At 40.0% G+C, this 23,187-nt stretch overlaps 1 protein-coding gene across 2 annotated transcripts; it reads right to left on the reverse strand.

Annotated features, from left to right (window-relative positions):
- Window positions 1-1,698: 1,698 nt before the first annotated feature.
- HPF1 (histone PARylation factor 1) lies at window positions 1,699-12,654 on the reverse strand. Of its 2 annotated transcripts, none has more exons than XM_071743171.1 (8): window positions 12,529-12,654; window positions 8,461-8,620; window positions 6,944-7,130; window positions 6,339-6,437; window positions 5,176-5,326; window positions 4,386-4,473; window positions 3,607-3,779; window positions 1,699-1,935 (listed from the first exon to the last, which is right to left on the reverse strand). In XM_071743171.1, the coding sequence occupies exons 1-8, from the start codon at window positions 12,544-12,546 to the stop codon at window positions 1,804-1,806; spliced, it is 1,008 nt and encodes a 335-aa protein (XP_071599272.1). In that variant the 5' UTR covers window positions 12,547-12,654; the 3' UTR covers window positions 1,699-1,803. The 2 variants fall into 2 exon arrangements, with proteins under 2 accessions (XP_071599272.1, XP_071599271.1); XM_071743170.1 differs by lacking the exon at window positions 12,529-12,654 and adding an exon at window positions 9,728-9,855.
- Between the last annotated feature and the right edge of the window lie 10,533 nt (window positions 12,655-23,187).

A 23,187-nucleotide genomic window follows, 5' to 3' on the forward strand; every position in this document is an offset into this window, starting at 1 on the left:
TAGGTGCATTGATTTTTTTATTTATTTTTCCTGAGAGAAAAACAGCAGCTAAGAATTTTACTTACTGCTAGTAAGCAGATAAAAAACAATTTTAGCAGATGCAGCCTTTGTATAGCCCAGTATTTGGCTACAAATCAGTAATCACATAACCCAGTCAAAAATACCAGGGTTTTTGTTTTTTTTTTCCAAAATAGACATTTAAAAAATTATTATAAAATAGTTGGCTTCCTGCTATAAAAGTGGACGTTTTTTTTTTTAAACCCAGGATTATGTAGTTTCTACAAGATACATTTTTAATACTTCTGGTTAAAAAAAAAAATAAAAATAAAATAGAGATGTTTACAAAGTAGATTAATGATTCAGCACTCCAGTAGTTTTTCAATTGATATAACAGTTTTCTTTTTCAAGTAGATGTTAAGAGATGAGACTGGAAAATCCATAGGAAGATCCATGCAGATTTAATTCATAATTTAAATAATGTGGAAGGTGAATACTTTTTTGTCACTTGTATGACTTACAGAGCATTAATATGAAGGTGTTTCCTGCTTGAAACCTAAAAAGAGAATTAGACTGAATTTTTTAGAAAGTCCCTCTGTTTTTATATATAGATCAAAGTCCTGCTCCCGCGAGGAGGTTGCTGTCCGCTTGTGCCTGTTTGAATAAATGGAACATTCATGTGCTGAGTGAAAGAGGTGGGGTTGTCATGTTTACAGAAGTAGATGTGTCATACGATTCAGAGAGCTGAAAATCCTTTTTAACTTTCAAAGCACACTGACAGTGTGAGCGATTTATTAGTTTATGCTGGAAAGGACTAAAGGCTAAAAAGTGGGGACAGCTGGTGTGTAATGGTGTGAACTGCTACAATACAAGTCAAGTCACTGTACAAGGGCAAGCCCCGTGAGCAGATGTTACTGTCCACTGGTTTCTGGAGTGGTATTTCAAGCAGTTGCCTGTGAAGAAGCGTATTAGCAACAAAATAGAGCAGTGCACTCACAAATCTGAAGACAACGTCCACCTTACGAAAACACTAAGTGATTTTGTTAGAAGTTCAGATTAGTGAAATGATGGGGTGATTCCATCTATTAAGGTAGAAGTGCAGGTGCCTTTTCTTGTAGTGTCAGTCAGCTGATTTTTAATCGTATTTGTTACCTGTTAGTTCAGCCAGATACCGGCACTTGATATCAGACGTCCTGCCTTGTTATACTGCAGAAGGCTCAGTGCTACTGTAACTTTCACTGATGTGGTGGGACTGAATTGTGGAAGTGATCGATGCCAGTAACAAACACCAAGAGCAAGGACGGCAAGTGTGGTAGGCTTAAATAAGCTGGTTGTGACCGAGCAAAACCGAACGAGCCCATGATCTAATCTCCCCCATGCCTGCAGTCTCTAAGAAGTGTGGAACACTCAGCCCGCTCTTTCCCTGCCCGGTTACAGTCCGAACCAGAGGAACGGGGGCTGTGCTCAGCTTCGGGCCTAGAACTGGAAGAGAGCACAGAGCGGGGAACAACGCAAGACACGCGCAGAGCCAGCTCTGTGGATCCCGTCCCGCCCGGGGTCTCCCGCCCTCCCGCCCCCGCTGTACCGGCACGTGACTCCCCCTTCCTGCCGCCTGCGCACACGCGCAAAGTCCGCCCCCCGCCCCCTTCCACCGCCCCTCCTCCCCTCCCGGCCCGGGCGAGCAGCAGGAGGAGGCGGCTGTGTCGGTACAAAAGCTTTACTGCCCGAAGCACCGCGGTGCCAAACACCGGGAAACAACAAGAAACGGGAGCGAGGCCCCGCGACTGCAGCCCCTGCGGGTCCGGCTCAGGGCGCCAGCTGATCCACCTTCTCCTCACGGCGGCTGGCGAGGTGCGACCCGATGATCTCTGCGAAGAGGTCCCTCTTCAGCAGGGTGTAGGCCAGGGGCAACAGCTGGGACACCACCTTGTGGAAATACTGCGGAAGAGAAGGAAGAGAAGAGCGGCCCTGGCTGCGGTCCCCAGGCAGCGGGAGCATACCGAGCCCTGGCCTTTGCCCTGTCACAGAACTTTGGGCCGCCGACCCTGCCACGCCTCTAACAGCCACAGCGAGGCCTGGCTGGGGCGCGGAGCTGCTGATACGGTAACTTGTTCGGGCACAACCTGCACTAAGTGCCGTGTCCTGTCACACAGGGAGGGGTTGTGTGGGGATCACCGTGGTACTTGATGTAGCCATTTAACTGCTGCCAATCTATGGAAGTCAGAGCATATTTAGCATTTGCAGTGGTGATGCTACACCTAAATCCATTATACCTCCCACCCGAAGGGGAAGAGGATTAATCATTTTCCATGCCATGGGTGACAACTAAGGTGTCAGTGTCTCTCCTGACTCTCTAAGCCAGGGGACAGCCTGGCTCTTGTCAAAACCAGAAAGTAGTTCTAAGCACCTACTAGAAGGCCAACAAGCTGCGAACACCCTGGTGTAATTTATGTGCAAAGCCACTCTCTCCTTTCTGTTTACAACACTAGAATATGAAGTAGGGTTTCTACTTTTAGAAAAAAGCTGCAAAATTACAGCTGTTTAAAACAGCTGCACAAAACATATCAGGACATGTCACGGTATTGTAAAGACATAATTACTCATTCCAGGAGTTTGTCAGTGGTTAATCTTGTACTGAGATGCACAAAGTGCTAAAAATGGGGTGTTGTTCCCATCTACTCAGCCAAATGGAAGTAGATGATTCCTTTCACTGGTATTCCAGATGTGGGAAGGAATTAAGCAGCTGAAGCTGCATAGCCACTGAAGGAAAGGTCCTAATTAAGCAGATATCTAGGGAAAATGCAACATATTCTCAGATGCTGTGAGGACCTTGAGAGCAGGGCAATAAATCTAGAAACACATATGTAGAAGTGTACAGACGGAGCAGTGAAGTTTTCTTTTTTTTCAAATATTTAGGTACTGAAATTATGTTTAGCACAACTTTTCTTGGCCTACGTTTAGTATTGCAACATTTTTACCTCTCTACATGATGCTTTGGAGCACCCCTTAGCCAGTACTACTTTTACTAAAAGAAGCTATTTTGCATGGGTATTTACTATGACCATCCACTCATACTGAAGCACCTTGATATGTTATTTTCTAGTCATAGATTTACTAAAGATGTGACCCTTTTGACCAGTGGGACAGTGGCTAATACAGAAAAAGTGCTAACCAGAACCTTTAAATGTGATTCAGTGCTAGCAAGTCAATCAGCTTATTTATGGATTTGCTGTTAACACAGAGCCAGGAAAAGACCCCTGCTGGGAAGGCTTTTATGCAGATATACATATAGACAGCATAAGCAGGCAACAAACCCAGGTTCAAACATTTTCAGCTTAAAATGCTTCTGAATTTAGGTCTGTGCTTTCATACAAGCAATTTTAAGCTTGACATGGAATAGTGTCGTGTGACTTTTTAAGAGTCCTCATGAATTAAGAATATTCTTGTCAAGTTTCATGATTCCTAGGGATAATTATGTGACAGAGTCAGGAATGAAGATCTATGACACAAGACAATTCCCAGTCCATGCATAAAATAATACATAATTTTGCATAATTTTACGTAATAAGAATAATTTTACATAATAAGAATGATTGTTTTAGTACTCACATGTGATCCATAGCAAAACAGGTCCATCCCCAGTTCATATCCCATTCCATAGTCACATTCATCATTGGCAAACTGCACAAAGGTGAGCATTTCTTGAATGGGTGCAAAGGCCTTCAGTCTCTCATCATCAGTACAAGCATCTACAATGGCCTTGCAAATTTTTTTAAGATTAGCTGCAAAAAACAAAAGCAGAAGTATTCAGATGTTTTAATAAATTTAATATTGCACAGAAGTAGTCTGTGGCAAAAACATAACCTGTGTGTCATGCTTACATGACGACTTAAGCACACACACTTTGAGCTGATGGTGAAAAAGTTTTCCCCTTTCCCTTGCTCTTCATTCTTGCCCCATTCCTATCTGTCTCAGTTCCCCAGACAAACAAGCATTTGTGTGGTGAATCTGCATCAAGGACCCGAGTCTGGTTAGAGTAAGACTGGGAGAAGAGGGGGGTATAAGAAATAAACCAACAAGTCCCTAACCGTAGATCAGTTTTTTGGATCTACCACCTGCATGGCTGTACCAGTACAAAAGAGGTCATCTAAACTACTGCACTTCAGGAATTATTATTTCAGATCTAGCATGTTTCACTGATACTCATCTAGCTTATTTAAAGAAAATACTCTGAGCTCAAGTGTGATGGTTAAGGCTTCTGCCTTTTACTCCCATGACTCATATTCTTCAATTACGAAACAGGACTGCAGTTTGATTTTTCCAGAGCAGCTGTGTGACCAAAGGTTTTTTACTTGAATAAAACAAAACATAGTAAACAAGACACATACCATTTGTTTCAGGAAGTTCTCTGTATCCAACATGATTTTTGTCAACAGGAACCACCAGGCCTGCTCCATGAAATGCTCTGGTAACCACCTAAGCAGACATAATATAGCAGTGTAAGACAATAATGTGACCTAAAATCACCTCACTAAACACCATTAAACACCTGACTGCTGGTGGCCACACCTAAGAGTGTCCAGACTCTAGGATATCAACTTGATTTAAAAGTATACAGAGTATAAAACAGTTACTTTTAAATACTTAAGCTTAAATTAACTGGCAACTCCATTTCATTCAAGTTCTGACATCTAAGAATCCTTGTAGTCACTTGTGTAGCACTGTACTACACTTGTTTCAAAACTCCCTACCATAACTATTTCTGATAGGTATGCAAAAAAAAAAAACCCTCTTACTGGTCCATATCATCCTTAATGTTCCCATTTCCAGTAAATCCAAGCCAACTACTTTAATGAAATCTCCATTTTAAAGCAGTTTTCTCCAGTGGTTCCCATTTCTTTTAGTTTATAAACTACTTCCAAAACCTTGTGGGTTTGTTCCCTATAACTGAATGCCAAGCTATGGTTTACATAAGTTACATGTTTTTTATTTAATCCTACATACTCCTATTAATATTCCCGCTCCTGAAATAGAAAGAGCTGATTAGCTGTGGGAATTCCTAAATGCAGCATCTTTACTGAGCAGAACAATGGAAAATAAAAAATAAAAAACAGGCAAATAAATGAAAAAAAAAATTAACAGAACTTAGTTCTCGCCAGTGGATCAGAAAAGTCATACTTTCTTATCTCTCTGTTTCATCTTCATGGTTTTTTGCTCCAGAGAATAACCCAGTTCTTTTGCTGTTTTTGTTAGTTTTTCATCTATGTCTTGCAAAATAGCATTTTTCTTTTTATCAGTCACTTCCTTAAGTTTTTTTGACAAAAATAATCTGCAAATGAAAGAAGCATGTCTTAAGAACAGCTTAACAGAAAACTAACAAGTGACTAGCCTTTCTGACCACTAAACCTCCCAATCTCATAATGAGGATTAGTAGTCATAGATTTATTTATACACACAGCCTTAGGAATGCCTCTTACCAACAAGAAAAAAAAAGGTTGGCAGACAGCACTTCGACATTTTCCACCAGTATTTGCATTACAATATACCTTACGTGATCTGCAGGTGCTTTTGGATGCAGTACCTGCTGATATTTGTCTTAAGAAATCACAATAATGCTTCAGTGCCTTATACACTGTTTGTCATCCAAGTCATGCACATAAATACATACTTAGGAGTTTCATCATGGGGCTTTCAAAACAAGCATCCTCATTGAACTGTGCACTACACAGTGGTTTGCAGACGTTTTCATCAGTATTGCTTTCACTTACTGACACGTGTCTGTCTTTAGCTTTCCATTTTTAACTGACAAGTCATGAAATCTGTTGTGGCCCACAATGCAGGACCATGTAAAGCTTCATGAATCACACTGAATTACATATCCATACAAATATTGCCTGCCCCAGGTCAGTACCAATTCCTTGTAGTTATTCATTATGTACAAAAATAATCTATTTTTATGCAGGCAGAACCATGAGCTAGATGATAATCATTTCGTTTGATATTCAGATTTCCTTCACCATTGTTTGAAATGTCCTTTCTTTTACTTAAAGTGGTTTTAAGATAACCTGCAGGCATTTTTTGCCCTGCAGAGCTTATTGCTGCCAACAGTTAAAGGATGCTATAATTAACACTTATTTTACCTGTAAAAGGTAAACATTGTTAAGAAGCCTATTAAGGCTTTGAAAGTACCTTAAAATTTGCTAGCAGGAACAGAAAACAAGTCTTTCTTCTTGAGAAAGACATAGACAGTAAATAAGTGGCATTATTCCACATCACATCTCCCAGTTAACAGTTTCTCTCCTACTCTACTTTTTATAAATAAAAGTAAATATGAACCTTACTTGACTGCAGCAAAGACATTATCACCAACTTGTGAAATCACACAGCCCTTCTTAGCTTCATTTGCACCAACCCACACTGGAAGCTCATCTGGCACATCCCTATTCATGAAAAAGTACACACAGATAGTCAAGCTGAGTCAATTTCTCCTATTTCAAATTGAAATTAATATCCCTCCTCACTATGCTGCCATCTCCTTCAGAAACCTAACAAGAAAACACCCTTAGATTTAAAGCTCTAATATCTTACAGCATGGCTTTGATAGGAGCCTGTACCAATACAAAGACAGAGAGAGAATACATGTGCCCTTTATTTCACAAGGTTTGACATTTTCTTCAAAGTATCAGAGCAAAATGTTAAAGATTAGTAAGTGGAGGTACTCTGGATGGTTTGGGCATGTAGTTTAATTAATATTTAAATCTAGTCTTCAACTAGATTTTTGATCCTTTTCAATAAAAGTTATCACCTCATGCACTAATATCATATTACAAAAGAGAAATATTCTTGTTTGGTGATAGTGTACAGTTATCAAATCCCATCTCATAGAAAACAAACGAGAAAAAGCTACAAATCAGAGTCCAGCAAAAGCATATATTGAACAAAATACCTGAAATAGCCCATATGATACTGTGTTTTGCTGTCCCCAACAAGTATAGTCTGGAATTCTGGGGGATCATAAAAGAATCTCCAATGAAGATTGAAGTCCACATCTGTTGATTTTGCTTTTTTGTGTTTTCCAGCAAGAATATCATATGGTCCAACCAGCCTAAGTCCAACACTTGACAAAAGTGCATCTGAAAAGCAAAGCATGAACTGGTTTACTTCCTGGTGGGTGCATATCTAAAACAAGAAGTTCCTGTGTCACTCAGGTATGTAAAGCTTCTATAATTCCACACAAATACTCTTTATCAGACATGGAAATCTGACGTGTTCCTTTACTCGGAGTTTTCATTAAAAATTATTATTCAATGTCCAAGAGCAGACTGATTACAAGTGGTGTCCCTCAGGGGTCCGTATGGGGACCAGTATTGTTTAATGTCTTCATCAACAATATTGACAGATATAGACTGAGTACACCCTCAGCAAGTTTGCAGAGGACAGGAAGCTGAGTGGTGCAGCTGGCATGCCTGAGGGACAAGACACCATCCAGGAGGACTCAGACAAGCTTGAGAAGGGAGTCTGTGTGAACTGCATCAGGTTCAACAAGGCCAAGTACAAGGTCCTGCATCTGGGTTGGGGCAAGCCCTAGTATCAAAACAGGATGAGGAACCAAGGGATTGAGAGCAGTGCTGAGTAGGACTTGGGAGTGCTGGCTGATGAAATACTGGGCACAAGCTGGCAATGCATGCTTACATCCCAGAAAGCCAAACACATCCTGGGCTCTATCAAAAGAAGCATGGCCAGCAGGTCAAGGAAAGTACCTGAAGAGAGCCTACAGGAAAGCTGGGGAGGGATTTTTTACAAGGGCAAGTAGTGATAGCACAAGGTTTTTTAAACTGAAGGAGGGTAGATTTAGACTAGATGTAAGGAAGACAGTTTTTACAATGAGGGTAGTGAAACAGCAGAACAAGTTGCCAAGAGAGCTGGTAGATGTCCCATCACTGGATACATTCATGGTCAGGTTGGACTCAGCCCTGAGCAACCTGATTTAATTGAAGATGTGAAGATGTCCCTGCCTATTGCAAGGAAGGTTGGCCTAGATGACTTTTAGAGGTCCATTTCAACCCAAACTATTCTATGAGTAAAAGAAACTACTGTTTCTAGAGCACCTAAGGATGCTACATTCTGTTACATAATAAATTTGAGGAAGCTGAATCTTGAACTGATATAAACTTAAGTTCCATATTCAACATTTGAAATGTAGTTGTCAGAAAGGGAGATCTAGACAACATTCAGTCCCTTTTTAGTACATGATTTAAGTAATAATATTTTAGAAAACTTGAAACATACCAACACCTTCATGATTACCTCCAATACTCTTGGTTACACTCATGTAAACGTCCTGCATCTTAATTGAAAACTAAAGCAGCACTAGAATGCATCTGACCACCTCCAGTTTGCCCACCTTCCAGGCTGTTTTCAAGAGTGAAAGTCTGAAACTGCAAAAACTATTTAAAAACCCACCACTTGGCTTCTCAGGATCTAGTTCCTCACAAAACTTCCAAAACTGATAGAAGTCTTCAGGCAGTCTGAGCCGATAGCATGTTTCTGCTTCTTGATGAAGAGTAGCAGGGATATCTGACTGGTTTGACCTTCTCTTCTTGACATCTCCATTTTTTTCACACTGCAGATAAAAAAAAAACCCAAACACTTCATTTAGTTGCTTCCTGTCAGTTCTAATACAGGATTTTTAAAAAGGTTCTGTGTTACTGGAGGAACAATGATTAATAGCATGAGCTCATACTTATTATTTAAACAAGCATATTCACTGATTACAACATCTGTTAGATCCCTTAGATCCCTTATACCTGAGACAAAAGCTAAGTATGTATGAAATAGCAAAATTCTACTTTGATATTAATGGATCAATATAATCAACAGAAACACTTTTATTAGTTACCTGACCAAAGGACTAAGCAATCCCAAAGTTTAACCTAAATTCTGCATTATTTCAAATTCACTATTTCCAATCCAGCACACATCCAAGAAACTCTTGTGTTTTACACACACTGGGAAGCACGGATACTATGTTTGTCATGCCAAGTTAAACGACACAACAAAGATCCTCCAAGACTCTACCATATGAACTACTCCGCTATTCAACATCTGAACTGGTGCACTTTACAGCACTGCATTTGGAAAGCAGCTTTATGTTTGTTCTTAAAAAATGATGCAACGTGCACCGAAAGAAGCTAGGTAATGATTCATTCAAGCATCCACACCCCTACCCAATAACCTCAACTATCTCACTCCCACAGAAGGCTCCAAGAACTGGTAGGAATCATTTACTCCTCTCCTTTAAGTGATAATAGTGGAAAAGCAAGGTTTCTTTTCTCATTAGGACAGTGCAATGCGGCAGCCGTTTCACCCCTTTACCGGGCTGCTGTCAGGTACTGGACCGTACCCCGAGTACCCACTCCCAGCAGCCCCGGCCGGATGAGGAGGCGAGGTCGTTGCTGTACACAGCACTCCCGAAACGTGCCGCTCACCCGGGACAAGCCCGGCTACTGGGGAGAGGCTTGTGTGTGGGAGAGCGAACGGGCCAGGGGCTTTCCTCAGAGCTACAGAGGAAACCAGACCGAGAGTAATGAAGGCCACCAGGCATCCGCGCCGACTCAGGCCCACGGCCCCACGACCGCAGCTCGCCCCCCAGTCCCCGCCATCCCAGGGCTGCGGTCCCTCCCTGACCCTGATCCTGGTCCCGGTCCCGCGCGCGCCCGCTAACAGCCACCTTCTCTCCGGCCGGGCCCGCCGCCGCGCGCGGCCGCCGCTTCCCGCCCCCTGCCATGCTCCCGCCACCAGCATCGCACCCGCCCCCACGGCCCCCACCGCTTCCGACGTCGCGCACTGAGGCCTCCGCGCTTGCGCAGCCGTCAGCGCGCTGGTGAGCCACGCCTACACCGGTCACGCAGCGGAGCGGGGGTGGGAGGCTAAAGGCGGTGATGTGGGGTTGGTGTGACCGCCCGCCCGCCCGCCCGCGGGGGAGCGGGATCTCTGGAGAGGCCGGGAGGGAGCAGGGTAGCTGCTGTGCTGGGGAGAAAGGAGGGGCCTCGCCGGTGGGCCCGGCTCGGTCACTGTTGCCAGCCCCGGCCCGCTGAGGGGACAGTGCCCCAGCCCGAGGAGGAGGAGGGGGCGGAGGGTGGCCCTGCAAGGCGACCTAATCCCGGTTAGCAGGGGTGTACGCAGTCTGACACCTGCGCGTCAGCTCCGGAGCCATCAGGTTCAGGTGATGGCTTGCGGGAATAGGAGGAGGAGGGGGCGGAAGGTGGGAGCGGCAGCGAGGCAGGAAGAGAACGAACGCAATTAACCCTTGATTGGGAACTCGTCTGTGGCTGGAGCTGGGTGCTGAGGTCAGGAAGTTTACATACATGCAAACATCTGTAATGGAAGTTAGGTTAGTATATTGGGATGAGACACAGAGAAAAAAAATTGCCTAAATCAAATGTAATCTTTTAGAGTTAAAAACATAGAAAGGAAGTATTAACAAATCCAAAATTAGCAAAATCCAACCCATGAAACAGTCCCCTAAGAGTCTGCTTTAGCATTTGACCTCTGCCCCGACTGTCATTACTTAATTTCTTTTTCAAGGAAAGAAAAAAGACGGCAATGCATAACAAAGCTTGTGGGACACATTCCTCGATTTGGAAGGAGGAGGAACAGTTATCATCCACAGCATCATCCACTTAAATTTTAAGTACTTTGCAGAAATGCTTTACACAGAAAAAGAGGCCTAGAAAGCCAAAAGGAGAATAATGGAAAGCTGTTTTATATATAAACTTCCAATTTTGTTTGTTTCTTTTAATCAGATTGCAGTGGTTTTATTTTAAAAAGCCTAATATAGTTTAGCTACAGGAATTCTTTCTGGTGTGCTTAGTGAAGATGCATAGATGGTATAAACCCAGCTTTTTTTTTGTCTTGCGACTGAAGTTGTAACAATCTATAGTGCAGCAATAGAAGAAAAAAAAAAAGCAATAGCAAAAAAATACCTAGGATTAGCTGCAGCGCCTCTCAACCACATATGACATTGACAGTTACTCAACTAAGCTTCATGGTTGTAAGTCAGTCTACAGCATTCACTATTAAGAGTTACATGCAGTGTTACAGGAAGCTTGATCCTGACTGATTATATTATTTCCTGTATGTAAAAACAGCTAGGCACTTCATATAAACCATGGGTTTATATCCTACAGATACAGGACCATCAGTGACAAAGTCTCCTCCTTCAACTGGAAAAAAAACATTTAAATCATCATGCCTATTAAATTGGTTGCTGATAAAATTCTGCACACAATAAGGAATATTAAATTTCAAATTGAACCCTTATTTAAGGGATGAATTAGGTTTCATAACCTGAGGTTAAGCAGAAATGAGGTACAAGATCACTAACAAACCACAAACCTAATTTTCTTCCTGAAAATCATGGGGGATACTGCCCTGAGGTTTCTTTGGGAAATGCTTTCTACTACTAATCTCACTCCATAATTTCTAGTGTACCAAACCTAAGTATAGTGGAGGCTAAACAGAATGGCACCCAAAGGCATGCCATGGTCTTCAGTAGCTTGGTGGAAAGTGCTCTAGCTGCCTGTAGGTATACCTTCCCCACTCCCATCAAAAGGGCCCATTTTATACCCTAGCTTAGTTTACCCTAATTCTAGCCCTATGCAACAAATTGGTTCAGTGACACCAAAGGCGTATTTGTCTTTTCAGCATTAAAGCTTTTTTTTTCCTGCCAAACAATAATGCACTTATCGTGCCACAAGAGGGAGCCATTTAAATTCTTGTCATTGAAAAAGGAGCGTGAAGGAAGAAAAAAAAAAAACCCAAAACAACCCGAAGTATCTTTGTACACGATTGGCAACATTGATATCCTTTTGTACCATTCAATATAACTCCTTTGAAAGCAGACATCTTGTTTCTGATGATTCAGTCTTATTCTAAATAATACCAGCATATGTAGCAAGTCTGTTGTATTACTGTGTGTCAGCTGTAACATTGGGGTTTTAGAGAATGCAGCATGGCACAAATGCAGTGAAATTAAGCTATTTTAAAATAGTTTTAACACTGCAGTTAAAGTGATGGCCTGGTTCATAATGAGTTGCTTTACAAAACTGCCAGCTGCCTTCTCACAATAAGCCTCAAATAATCCTCAGATCACACTGAGTCTCTGTTCCTTGGGTCATTAGCCTCTGAAGCACAGCTCCGTGTTTTCAGGTTCAGAGGAGGACAAGTCCTTCCTTCCATCAAAATAAGGGTGAACAGAAACTGTGGACGCATTCAATGTCAAAGACAAGATTTGCCTCCAGAAAGGTTGGGAGTGAGTGAGCTGTGCTGTGGCAGACTGCACAGACACTCAGGGTCTCTGCTGAGTCACCGCCTCGCTGCTGCCTGTGCTGTGGGACTGTCCGAGATGCCCGACAGCTCTCTTGGCAGCTCTGCCGATTAGACTATTTACATCAGCATGAACGAAAGAGGAAAACGCAGTGAGAGGAAGAGGATGGTGGGAAAAAAAAGTCGTGTCACTGGAAGACTCACCAGGTTACTGCAGGACATATATTTCCCGAGATATTCCGGCTTCAGGTTGTTTTTTATTGTTAATATTTAAACCAGAACATGGGTGAAGATGCACACTGGTCCTGTGTTGAAGGACTTAAAGTTCGATACACGTCAAATAGTGACTAATACTATTTTGTCATCAATTCAGTGGGCCTTGCAATAACTGCTTATGACAAGAATGTAAACTCACAGCTTTGTATTGCTGTAATCCAGCATTTTGAACCACTGTTTGTTTAGATCTGGCAGCTGGGACTAGACTATTTTTTTTAAGGTGGCAAGAGAATTTTACTGCAAGCCAGTCTTTCTTTCTGCTCCATTTTGAATACAGGGAAAACATTCTGATTGCATTCTGACCCCTACATCTGTACTATTCTTTATTTAAATTACTTGTTAGTCCTGCCATTGCACAGAACTGCAGTCTGTGTAGGATCATTTGCCATACACACCAGTTAAGTTTTACAGATTGTAATTATTACTTGGAAGCACAGATACGTATGTGCAAAGAAGCAGGGAGGCACAGTTCAGCTGAATGTATTACCCCAGAAAGTTGAGTCTTCTCGTAAGAGTCTGCTTCTATAAGGGGCTCCAAATGTGAACACTTATGCAAAAAAGTGCTTCCCTCAACAGAAGTAAAACCATCTTTACTTTTAAGAAGTAAAACCTTAGTAAAACTTCTAACCATTAGTTAGAAGTTACAATCCAGTTTTATTTCTAGTAGGATGGTTTTCTGAGCCAGATAATCTAGGTACAATATTATTTTTTCCAGTTATGGTCTTTTGTCATTTATAGGTATTAATCTGTAAATTTTTTTACCTTAAACCCTTCCCTGCTTATCTACAAAATACAGCACACAGCTAAGGAAAGATAAAATATATAAAGTCAAATAGGTGCCACTGGGAGCAGTAAATGAAAAAAAAACAAAAAAACAAAACAAAAAAACCCCCACCTTTGGTCTGATACATAAAAGCAGTCTAACAGCAAATTACCTTAACCAATGGTTTCTTAGTAGAAAACCTCTTGTGAGGCTCCACATTTTTAATATGAAGGAAGAATCACTCCATAAACATGCTTACCACCAGGACAAGCCCTGCATATATTGCTTTATCATTTGCAACTGCTAAAACTGTCATGGCTTTTATATTTACTTGTATTTATACACATTACCTTCCAGTCTTCAGATTCAGAGCCCTGTTTTTGTGGGCCAGTTTTGTAACACAAAACAACTGACATCCTGCTGTCACTAGATGTTAGGGTGACTATCAATACAAATAAATTAAACAATTTGTATTCACTAAGTGTTGACTGGTTAACATTTCATCTAGTACATAAGCCTTGATTTCCTCTCCCAATGGATAATGGGGTACGGGGGTGGAAAATAGTGGCTCTGAGTCATTTTGGCTTAGGCTAGAGTGAGTCAGGAGGCAAGCAGCTCTATAATTCTCTCTCTCCTTTTTGTTCAAGGTCTGAAACTACATGAATTTATCACATTTCTATTACCTGGTCTTTTGAGGTAGACGCTGGATATAACCAACTTGCAAGATTTCTTCAGGAACAGGGTAAATCTGTTTTCCTGTTTTAAAATCCCGAGACACAGCAGTTTATGTGTTCAGATAAACCACTCAAATAATAACTTGTATAGTTAGCACTGCTGGGAGATACACTAAATCCTTGGATTTAGGGTATGATTTTGAGTGAACAAACTGATTATATTTAGCACCTTCTGCAAGAAACATTTCTTGCATTTTTCTGGACACCCTGGCAACCACAAAACATTAAAAGGAACTGAGCTTAGTTGAGCATAAATCTTAGAGGCAGTGCTAAAGTATAAAATTGACTTTGGACTTGTGTTCGTATTTAAGGCTCTTCCTTCTGCTCAGACATGCTCGACTTCTGCTGTAGACTTCTCCTAGCTAGTGACACAGAATCTGGTGTATTCTCACTGTGCCATTCCCAGCTAACAGCTTCAGTGCTTAGAGCTGTGTAGTGTTAACACAGCCTGTTCCTAAATAAATTAGCTTTCTGTCTATAAGCATGACTAATTAATTCAGGTACAGCACTGTGCTGACACAGCCCTGTTCCATTTCTGGAATCAGTCAAGGACGATGCTTATGTGAAATAGCTGCACTGTGCCATTGCACAACATAAGTACCACTGACAATATATCCAGCTCTGTTTTATATGATGCCATTTCCCATTCATCTGTCTTGCTATTATAACCTACCATAAATAAGTACGGCAATAGGGAAATATGTTTAAAGCCCTCCCCCATAGTTACAGCACATTCAAAGACAAGGCAGGCTTGTGCACAGTATCAGGAAACAGCTCTCTTCTCATCAGGATGGTGATGGAAGACTACCAAGTCTGGTATCCCTCCCTTGGTGGAAACCTGATGAAGTCTGAGGCTTGCCATCCCCTGCACATCAGGGCTGAGTCTGCCCTTAGTGCCATAACCCAATTACCACAGAGTCCACTGGGAAGCTGAAAATACAGTATGCCTCAGAGACCAGGCCTTCACACTACGAGAAGAGATTGATGTGCTTCTACATCTTCAGGAAGAAAACATATTTTTTATTTAACTTCAGTTCTCTAGGACCCAGCTGTACTATTAATATTGAAATATAAAAATAGGTTAATAGCCCCCCAAAGAATGAATGCTGCTTTCATAATAGGATTTTGTCTTTAGCATCGTTGCTGTTTCCTGTTGAAATTTTGTGGAGTTAAGCTTTGTCATTGTTAGGATGCACTATTCACAAGTCACAAATAACCCCATCTCTGAAGGATATTCACAAATATACTGAAACTGCAGTTCATCAACAACCCATAGTAGCACATCAGCTTTGTAAGCCACCAACTTAATTACCAGCACAATACAAGCTCTAAGCATTTTTGTCATAATACGTTAGCAAAAATCCCACAAATTTGTCTCATCTTCACAGCTTATGTAGAACATTTCCTTGGGACTCCTGTCTTAAAAGTTAGTAACTGTTAGCCAAGGTGGCTTTAAAGAAAATACCCCCCCATCCCCCCAAAGAAAACCCCACAACATCTTAGAACAAAAAAAAGCATAAAAGAGGTTCCCAACCAACCAAAAAAAGTCCCCCCAAAAAAATACTGTCACACAAAAAGCCAAGATCATAAAGAGTCTTATCCATGTATTACACAAATACAAGTCATCATATCTAGAGAGATCAGTTTTCCATCTTATAGGCCTGCAGCTGTTACATTTATCAGCTCCACCTTTAGCAACACACAGCAAAAAGAAAATCTCCAAGTTGCCTTGGTGAAGCCCTACAAGGTGGTACTTCTTTATTCCCTTTGCCTCTTATTATTTTATCCCCAAAAAACCCAGTTTGTTAATTTATCTTTTCTAGTTTTCAGATGTTTTCTAAACTTTAAAAACACTATACGCAAAATAACTTCAGTGCCCAAGACTTTTTTGTGTTGTATTTACAACCAAATTGTTACAGCTTAGCTGAGTAACTCAGTTCTTACCACTCAGCTCCCCCACAATTTAAGCATTTTTTCTTCTATACTTCATAGTGAAGTTAGGCCAGCACTACATCAAAACACAGCCTAGCTAGTACTTTTCCTTAACAATCAGAACTTGTTGCTTTCTCAGCAGATAGATACAATACACCAGCTACTAATGGATAAGCTCTCCATTCTTCTACTACTCTCAGAGCAAAAGGGAATAAAAAATTACATATCCCAGCAGATTAAAAGAACAAATAACTAAATGAAAATTCTTACCATTTTCAGAGCAGAAAAATCCAAAGTACTACTAAAACTGGGGTTTTTACAAAAAAATCCATATGACTTTTTATTTAGAAGCTAAAGCAAAGCCCATATGGGTTGTTCTCTTATGTAGGTGAGCTCTTACCAAGATAACAGCATTGGCTGATGGGCTGAAGGGTCTCAGCTGTACCTGCTACCTGATTCTTAACCCTTGTATGTCTGGTTCCAGTTTTCAGCAGATGTATCTGGAAAAAGGAGGTTTAAGATTTTGGACTGTTTGGCAGGACGTAGCTTAAGGAATTTATAGTGCCCACTAAACCACTGTGTAACTCACCATAGCGGCTGCTTTCCTGCATAATTTCCACATTTTTCCCTTGTTCCAGTGTTTTTACTTAGCCCTTCTCCTTTATGTTGCCTACCAGAAGAGATAATAGGTGTAAAATTTCCTCAGAAATGGAAAAGAAGAAAGCTAGGCAGAGACCTTGAAATAATAAATGTATTCATTTTTATTGCAGCTGTTTTTGTTATATTGTCAAGGCTGGCTTAAAAGAACAGCAATACTTACATTGAGTCTATCATTCAAGTAATTCTGTGTAACTGGGGAGAACTGATTAAGGAAAAGGAAAGTACCAAAAAGCAGCAAATGGGATTGATGTTACAAGTAGGGCTTGTGGAAACTCTTGTTGAACTGATGGTAGTTGTGCTTCCACTGTAGTTGTACCGTAGTGCATTAATACTAAATAAATAAGTCTTGGATATTAGAAATATATTCTAAATTCTGCCTCTTTTTAATGCAGACTTTTCAAAGTCTCTGTGTGTTCAGACTGTCCATCTACCCAATTAAGCACCTAAATACAACATTTAAGCATTACTGATTTTTATTTTCAAATTAGTATCTGTTAGGTACTCAATTTCTATAATTGGTCATGTACAAAGCTTCATGGTACTGATGGAGGCTACAGCTTGGAATTTGAGCTAAAATGTCAAATATTCAAACATCAAGTTCCTTTTTGCTAGAAAAGTTTTTATCTTTGAGACCTTCTGCAAGGTTCTGGGAACTCTGAATTACAGGTACAATACACCTTTCAGGGTCAGACCTCTGCAAGCAAAGCGATTGCATTGTGGGTTTTGTAGAACAGTTTGTGGTTCCAGCAATATAATACACATGAATTTTAAAATAAAAGCAGATGGCAGCCTGTAGCAAAATTCATTTAAAAGTCTTCGCAAAGTCATTGATTTGATCCTTTTTCTTTATTTCATCATCAAATGTAGCTCTCAGAGGTCAGCATTGCAAGGGCAGTTTTTACAATTTAAAAAAAAAATTGAAACATGGATATTTTTCATTACTTTTTTGATCCGTGTGTTGTCTGAATAGAACAACTTAGTTTTGAAGCATGCTGCCTCCTAACAGAATTCAGAATTCAGATTTCTAGGATTATTTTCTTCCTATAGTATTTTTACTGTAAGACTCCCATGAATTTTGTTGATCATCATCAAAACACTTCTGTGATCAGACAAGGGGTGGCCTCTGTAATGGTAAACCAGCCAGCATAATTCCTGCCTTAAATAGGTTTAAACCAGTGACTTCAAAAGGTCATGGCAAAATGTGAACTTGAAAAAGTATGCATAAATGTGTCATGGACATAGGATAGAAAGTTGCTAAAGGCTTTGTGCAATTGGAGAAGTTAAGCAGAGGGATTTAAGTACACATAAACAAGAAGCTATTTCAAAGCTGCTTGTATTTCTGAGTATTTCTGCTACACCCAGAAATACTCAGCCATGTGGATATTCCAGGACTAACTCTCAAGTCCATGCAATGCCATAAGACAACCCAGACATATGCATTGAGTAGTGTTAGTTAACTCTAGTGTAAAGTGTCATCATATATACTTTACTGTATGTGAGTGTCATGTTATCATCAGTAATTATTTTAATTGTCTAAAAAAAAATGTAGGCACTTGTACTTTTTCAGAGGTTCTAGCAAGACCCATTGTTCTGTCAAATAGAGATGCTGGTGACTTTATCTGACCTGCTGACAGTGAACCATTGAATGAAACAGGCTATGATTTTTTTCAAACACTATGGTTATGTATAATTGTGGAATAACACCTCAGAAACCCCATAGAAAAGCATTTACTTGTTTTTGTCTTTTTAAAGAAAAGACAAAAGAGTATTTGTTGCTTTCAAAGAGGACTGGGCCAGTGAGGCTAGTTTCCTAAGGGAAAAAATTGCAGATTAGTCCTCTTAACACTATGCAGACTTTTTAGTGTGACAATATGCACTGTAATAGGCCTATTTCTGATGAAAATATCAATTGGGTTGATACCCAAGAATCTAAGGGAAAGTGATGGGGCTGAGTATTCTTTCCTAAGCAAGTCAAAAGCAAGGAGAACACAGAGGGCTTGACTTGCAGTTCAGATGGTAGTTTAGGGTGGAGCAAAGCACCTACTTGAAACTCATCTTTCTCATTCAAGCTTTCAGAAGATTTCTATGCTGTAGTCCCCAGCCTGGCCCTGAGGTCAGGCCCTGGGGTCCTGACTGCTAAGAGCTTTGGGAGAGCTGGTGCAGCCCAGCACTGTCTGCATAGTGATTCTTGAACAGCAAGGTTCAAGATCTTTGGGATGGGCACTCTATGGGAAGGTTGCCATTTATATGACATTTCTATTCAGTATTTTTTTTAATATAGCAAGTAGGGATTCAGGCAAAGCAAGCTTCATGCTCGGCCAGTTAGGTGAGAGCTGACCCTTTGCTAGAGGTGTAAGTTAATGACATAAAATTTGATCTATACTTAGTAACAAGCTACTGTTTAACTTTGTCATTTTCATCCCTAATATATTGGCTTTGCTCTACGATAGAAGTAATATCTTTTTCCTCCTTTTCACTACCAAAATGTATAACTTCACAACATATGGGTTGGTACTCAATGTAAAATAGTTTTTGAATTTACTTCATTTTTTGGAGAGAAGTTAAAAAATCCAAGAATCAACTAAGCAAGGAGAAACACAATTTTAAGTAGGCAAGATTTTAGACTCTTATTATGGTATATACATGTACTTGAAAACAGCTTTAAAGCACAGTTTTAAATGGACAGCTTTAAATGGACAGTTGTCTTCACTGTACATCCAAGTGCACATTTACCATATTAGCAAATATGTATAGTATGCTAATCAAGTGATTTTTGTAGTATAAGATAAACCCCAAAATATGCACATAATGGGAAGTTTTGATGAGAGAGAATTTAAGAACTGACATTTTAAAGAAATTACACTATTTTTTAATTTTTAAAATAAACATGGGGATTTAACCACATGGCTGCTAGTGGTAGTAGGAGGCAAGCAGTTAAATTTTTATAAATCAGAGAGAACATTAACCTCTTAGAATTTCATCTTTTCTGAAGAAAATTAAATACTGTATGGTATGGCAGCATTTCTGACTGACAATAGTACTAATCATCAATTCTTAAATCAATCTATTATCACAAGATTAATTAGTATCATCCTTCTATTATTTGTTAATTAAGTAAGCAGTTTATAGCTAATTGCTAAGTACTTCCCCAGGATGGTTTTTGTTTCTGCCTCTAATGGCATGCAGCACAGCTGCTGTATGAGTCCACATGCTTTTTCGAAAATGCAGGTAAATGACATGGTATCTGGCACTTCTTAAGTGTGTGCTGGCAGCAGTAATCTCATCTCCATGCGATTTGGTTATTTCCTCTCTCCTGTTCAGTCCTGACATGAACTTTGAATTTCTCTGAACTGTTCCACAAGTGAAAAGTGGGTTACACTTTGCAGAAACTGTAATCCAGTGGAGAAAACAACATATGGCTAAAGAAGCTGGGAATCAGAGTAGATAGAGTAAGATGGAAAGTGCAAATTTGTTGAATCTAGATTTGAACCAAAATGTGTCCTATCATTTTAAATGAATAGGTTTACTTGGGGTCCATGATGAGCAAAGAAAGTTGTCATGGAAACCGTGATGGGGTAACTACTTTCCGGGCACAGCAATGGGGCTCTGAAGACTGTGTAATCAGATGACCATTTATTCTGGAAGACTTGGGCTTCTGTCTACTGAAAGAGTTGGAAGTGCTTGATTAAAGGATCCAAAGATTATTGGATCTAGTAGGATCCAATAATGTGAGACAAACATTTTTTTCTAGTCTATCAAAGACAATTACAACATGGCACTTGGATTTATTAATCAGTAAAAACATTCTAAAACTGTTTAGAGGAGCCCAAGTATAGTAGCTAAAGAAGGTTTTGTTCTGGAAAACTGTTTTGTTCCAAGTTCTCCTCCCTTCCCTATTGTCTACATCTTGCTGTTATTATGATGATCATGGTCCTTCCTGTTATCTTGCTTATTTCTTTTAGGCTGCATTACATGGTGTACACATAACCAAAGTACCAATTACACCACTTGAGATAAGTATCATCCTGTACAAAAAGAATATGCATAATTAGTCTTGTTTAATTTGAGTATTTCACAGTGTAAGTGCAAAAGGCTAAAATAATCATGTGATGTAGTTGGAAATGTTTTAAAAAGTACTTCAAGTACTTTTGTGAAATGGATGATTGGAAAGGTTATTGAGTCCTCTGAGTCATACTCTTCTGGTTCTCCAGTAATCAAGAATTCAAGTTGCACATGTGTCTTTGATGTAGTTTTTGTAGCAGTTTCCTGAGCTCATCGCATTTTTATGTAGCTACTACAATAGAAAGAAGATGGGCAGTAAAAAGAAGTTGCAAGATTGTTTGCTAACTTATTGCTAGGACTCTGAATCTCTAACTACTTGCCTGTTAAGGGTATGTAAGGTAACTATTACAGAACTGTCTGCTTATTTACGCTGGCATTGGGTTAGAAAAAGTTGTATCTTAGATTATATGTAGTGACATGAGGCAACCAGGTGGCACTAATTGCCAGGTAGTGGGCTTGACCTCGTGTTAAGCCCACCTGTGCCTGATTAGGGCAGGCCCCTACTGCACATGAGCAGGATGAGGGGGCCAATAAAAAGCTCACACCTGGGGAAGCCAGGGGGTTGGTTTAGCCACATTTGGAGCAGTAGCACTGATCCAGGCTGGTCAGAGCACCATTCGTGAGATTCTACTGGGACACCTGGTTGGACCTTGGAGCACCACACCCATAGAAGAGGTTTGTCTTGCTACAATTATAGACATTATTTTTAAGATGGTTAAAAATAAAATTGTGATTCACATTGTCTCCTGAGTTTCAAAACTGTCATGAAAGCAATGAGTTGTCACAGTACTGCTGGACATCAGGGCTGGATACAGCCAGGACATGAAGAGAACATCAGTCTGTGCAGAGCAAATAGGGTTCAGCGGGCACTGTAGCTCCTTTTCGTGGTAAACGTGTCCTTCCTTCTGGAAGAAAAAATATTGAAAATATAAATGTTTCAAGGCCTCCAAAAGGAGGAGCTCCCCATTTTGGTCTCCAAAGCTAATGCTTAATATGCAGTTTTGGTCAAATATTTGCATGCATGCAGCACATCAGTGGATCCAGTCAAATGGTTGTTGCTGTGTCAAATGCCCTAAATATCATTCCTTTAAATGGATATTAGTGAAAAAATTACATGCAAGCATAAAATACTAGAGTGAAGGATCAGTTTTGCACTAATGCTGAGGAAAAATGAGGAGTGTCTGAATGGACTCCCCTAAATAATTTTTTTATGCAATTTTTTATTTTTTAAACCAATCCATGACACAACTTGTGTGAAGGTAACTCTACAAGCACAAATTCAGCCTAACTGTCTGTCTTTTGAGAGCAGAGTTCTGTGTTTGTCTCTCCACAGAGCACAGGTAGTTGAACTGGGTATCTAAAGTATCTGTAAGACCTCTATGTATTTAAAGAAAATGGAATTTTAAGACTTAACTTCACCTGCAGATGGATTGGATTCCTACTGTTAGGTTCTTAACTCAGGATCAATTTAGAATCTGTTTTGTGCTCTCCTTATTCAATCACATGCCCCTTGGGGGAGAAAACAAAGTTTGTGGGGTGGTATCTCATTAATTTCATCAGAGTTGTAAAAATAGCAGTTCAATACAGTATATAGTCCTGAATATGAAAGGGCTGGGTGTTAGAATGGATGATTGTTTCTTTAAGGAGTCCTTTGTTATCTGAATGACCTAAAAGCAGATATGTATGCTATATAAATTGTTGTAACAGCCCAGCAGTGATATAAATGTCCCCCAAGACAGATCTAGCTAGTGAGTGATTGCAACTGCAGCATAATTCAGTAATGTGAGTTGGGTATCAGGTCACAATAATACAATGACTGAATCATTGCTATGGAATCCCAAATTGCTGTTTCTACAACAAATTCTGCACTGCCTTGTATGTCTAAAGGACACTGTCCTTTTGGAACATTCTTCTTCTGTCTGTATTCGCTTCTGTATTTGATAACCAGTCTTTCTGAACTGCTACTTCATTGAATGAAAGTACTCTTGGTCTCTTGTATGCACTGCATATTGTCCAGGAAAAATAAGAAGCAACATTATTAATTTTCGTCAAAGAGGTGATGTTATTTTTCAGTTTTGCTTGAATGGGTAATCTGAATTATGCAACTGACATTTCAAAGGTACTTGATTTTTAAAGAAAGAGCCTTTTCAATAATGATGCTAAGAAAAGCATTTTAAACCATTTTTTAAGAAGACTGATCTTCTTATGCAGCTGTAAAAGTCTCCCTTCAGTAGTGAAATGTTAGGTGAACTGTTTTGTATCAAGGTTTTTCTCTTAAGATATTTTTCTTAAAACATTTTTTCTTCAAAACCCTGCCACCAGTTTTCCAACCCTTTTTTTTCCTTTTATCCCCTAGGAAGCCATGCTTTCTGACTTCGCCTACTATCATAGACTGATGTTTTTCTCTCTATTAACAATGGTTCAGTATCTCTTTCT

Source organism: Heliangelus exortis, chromosome 4, assembly GCF_036169615.1.
Source record: "Heliangelus exortis chromosome 4, bHelExo1.hap1, whole genome shotgun sequence".
NCBI classification, from domain to species: Eukaryota; Metazoa; Chordata; class Aves; order Apodiformes; family Trochilidae; genus Heliangelus; species Heliangelus exortis.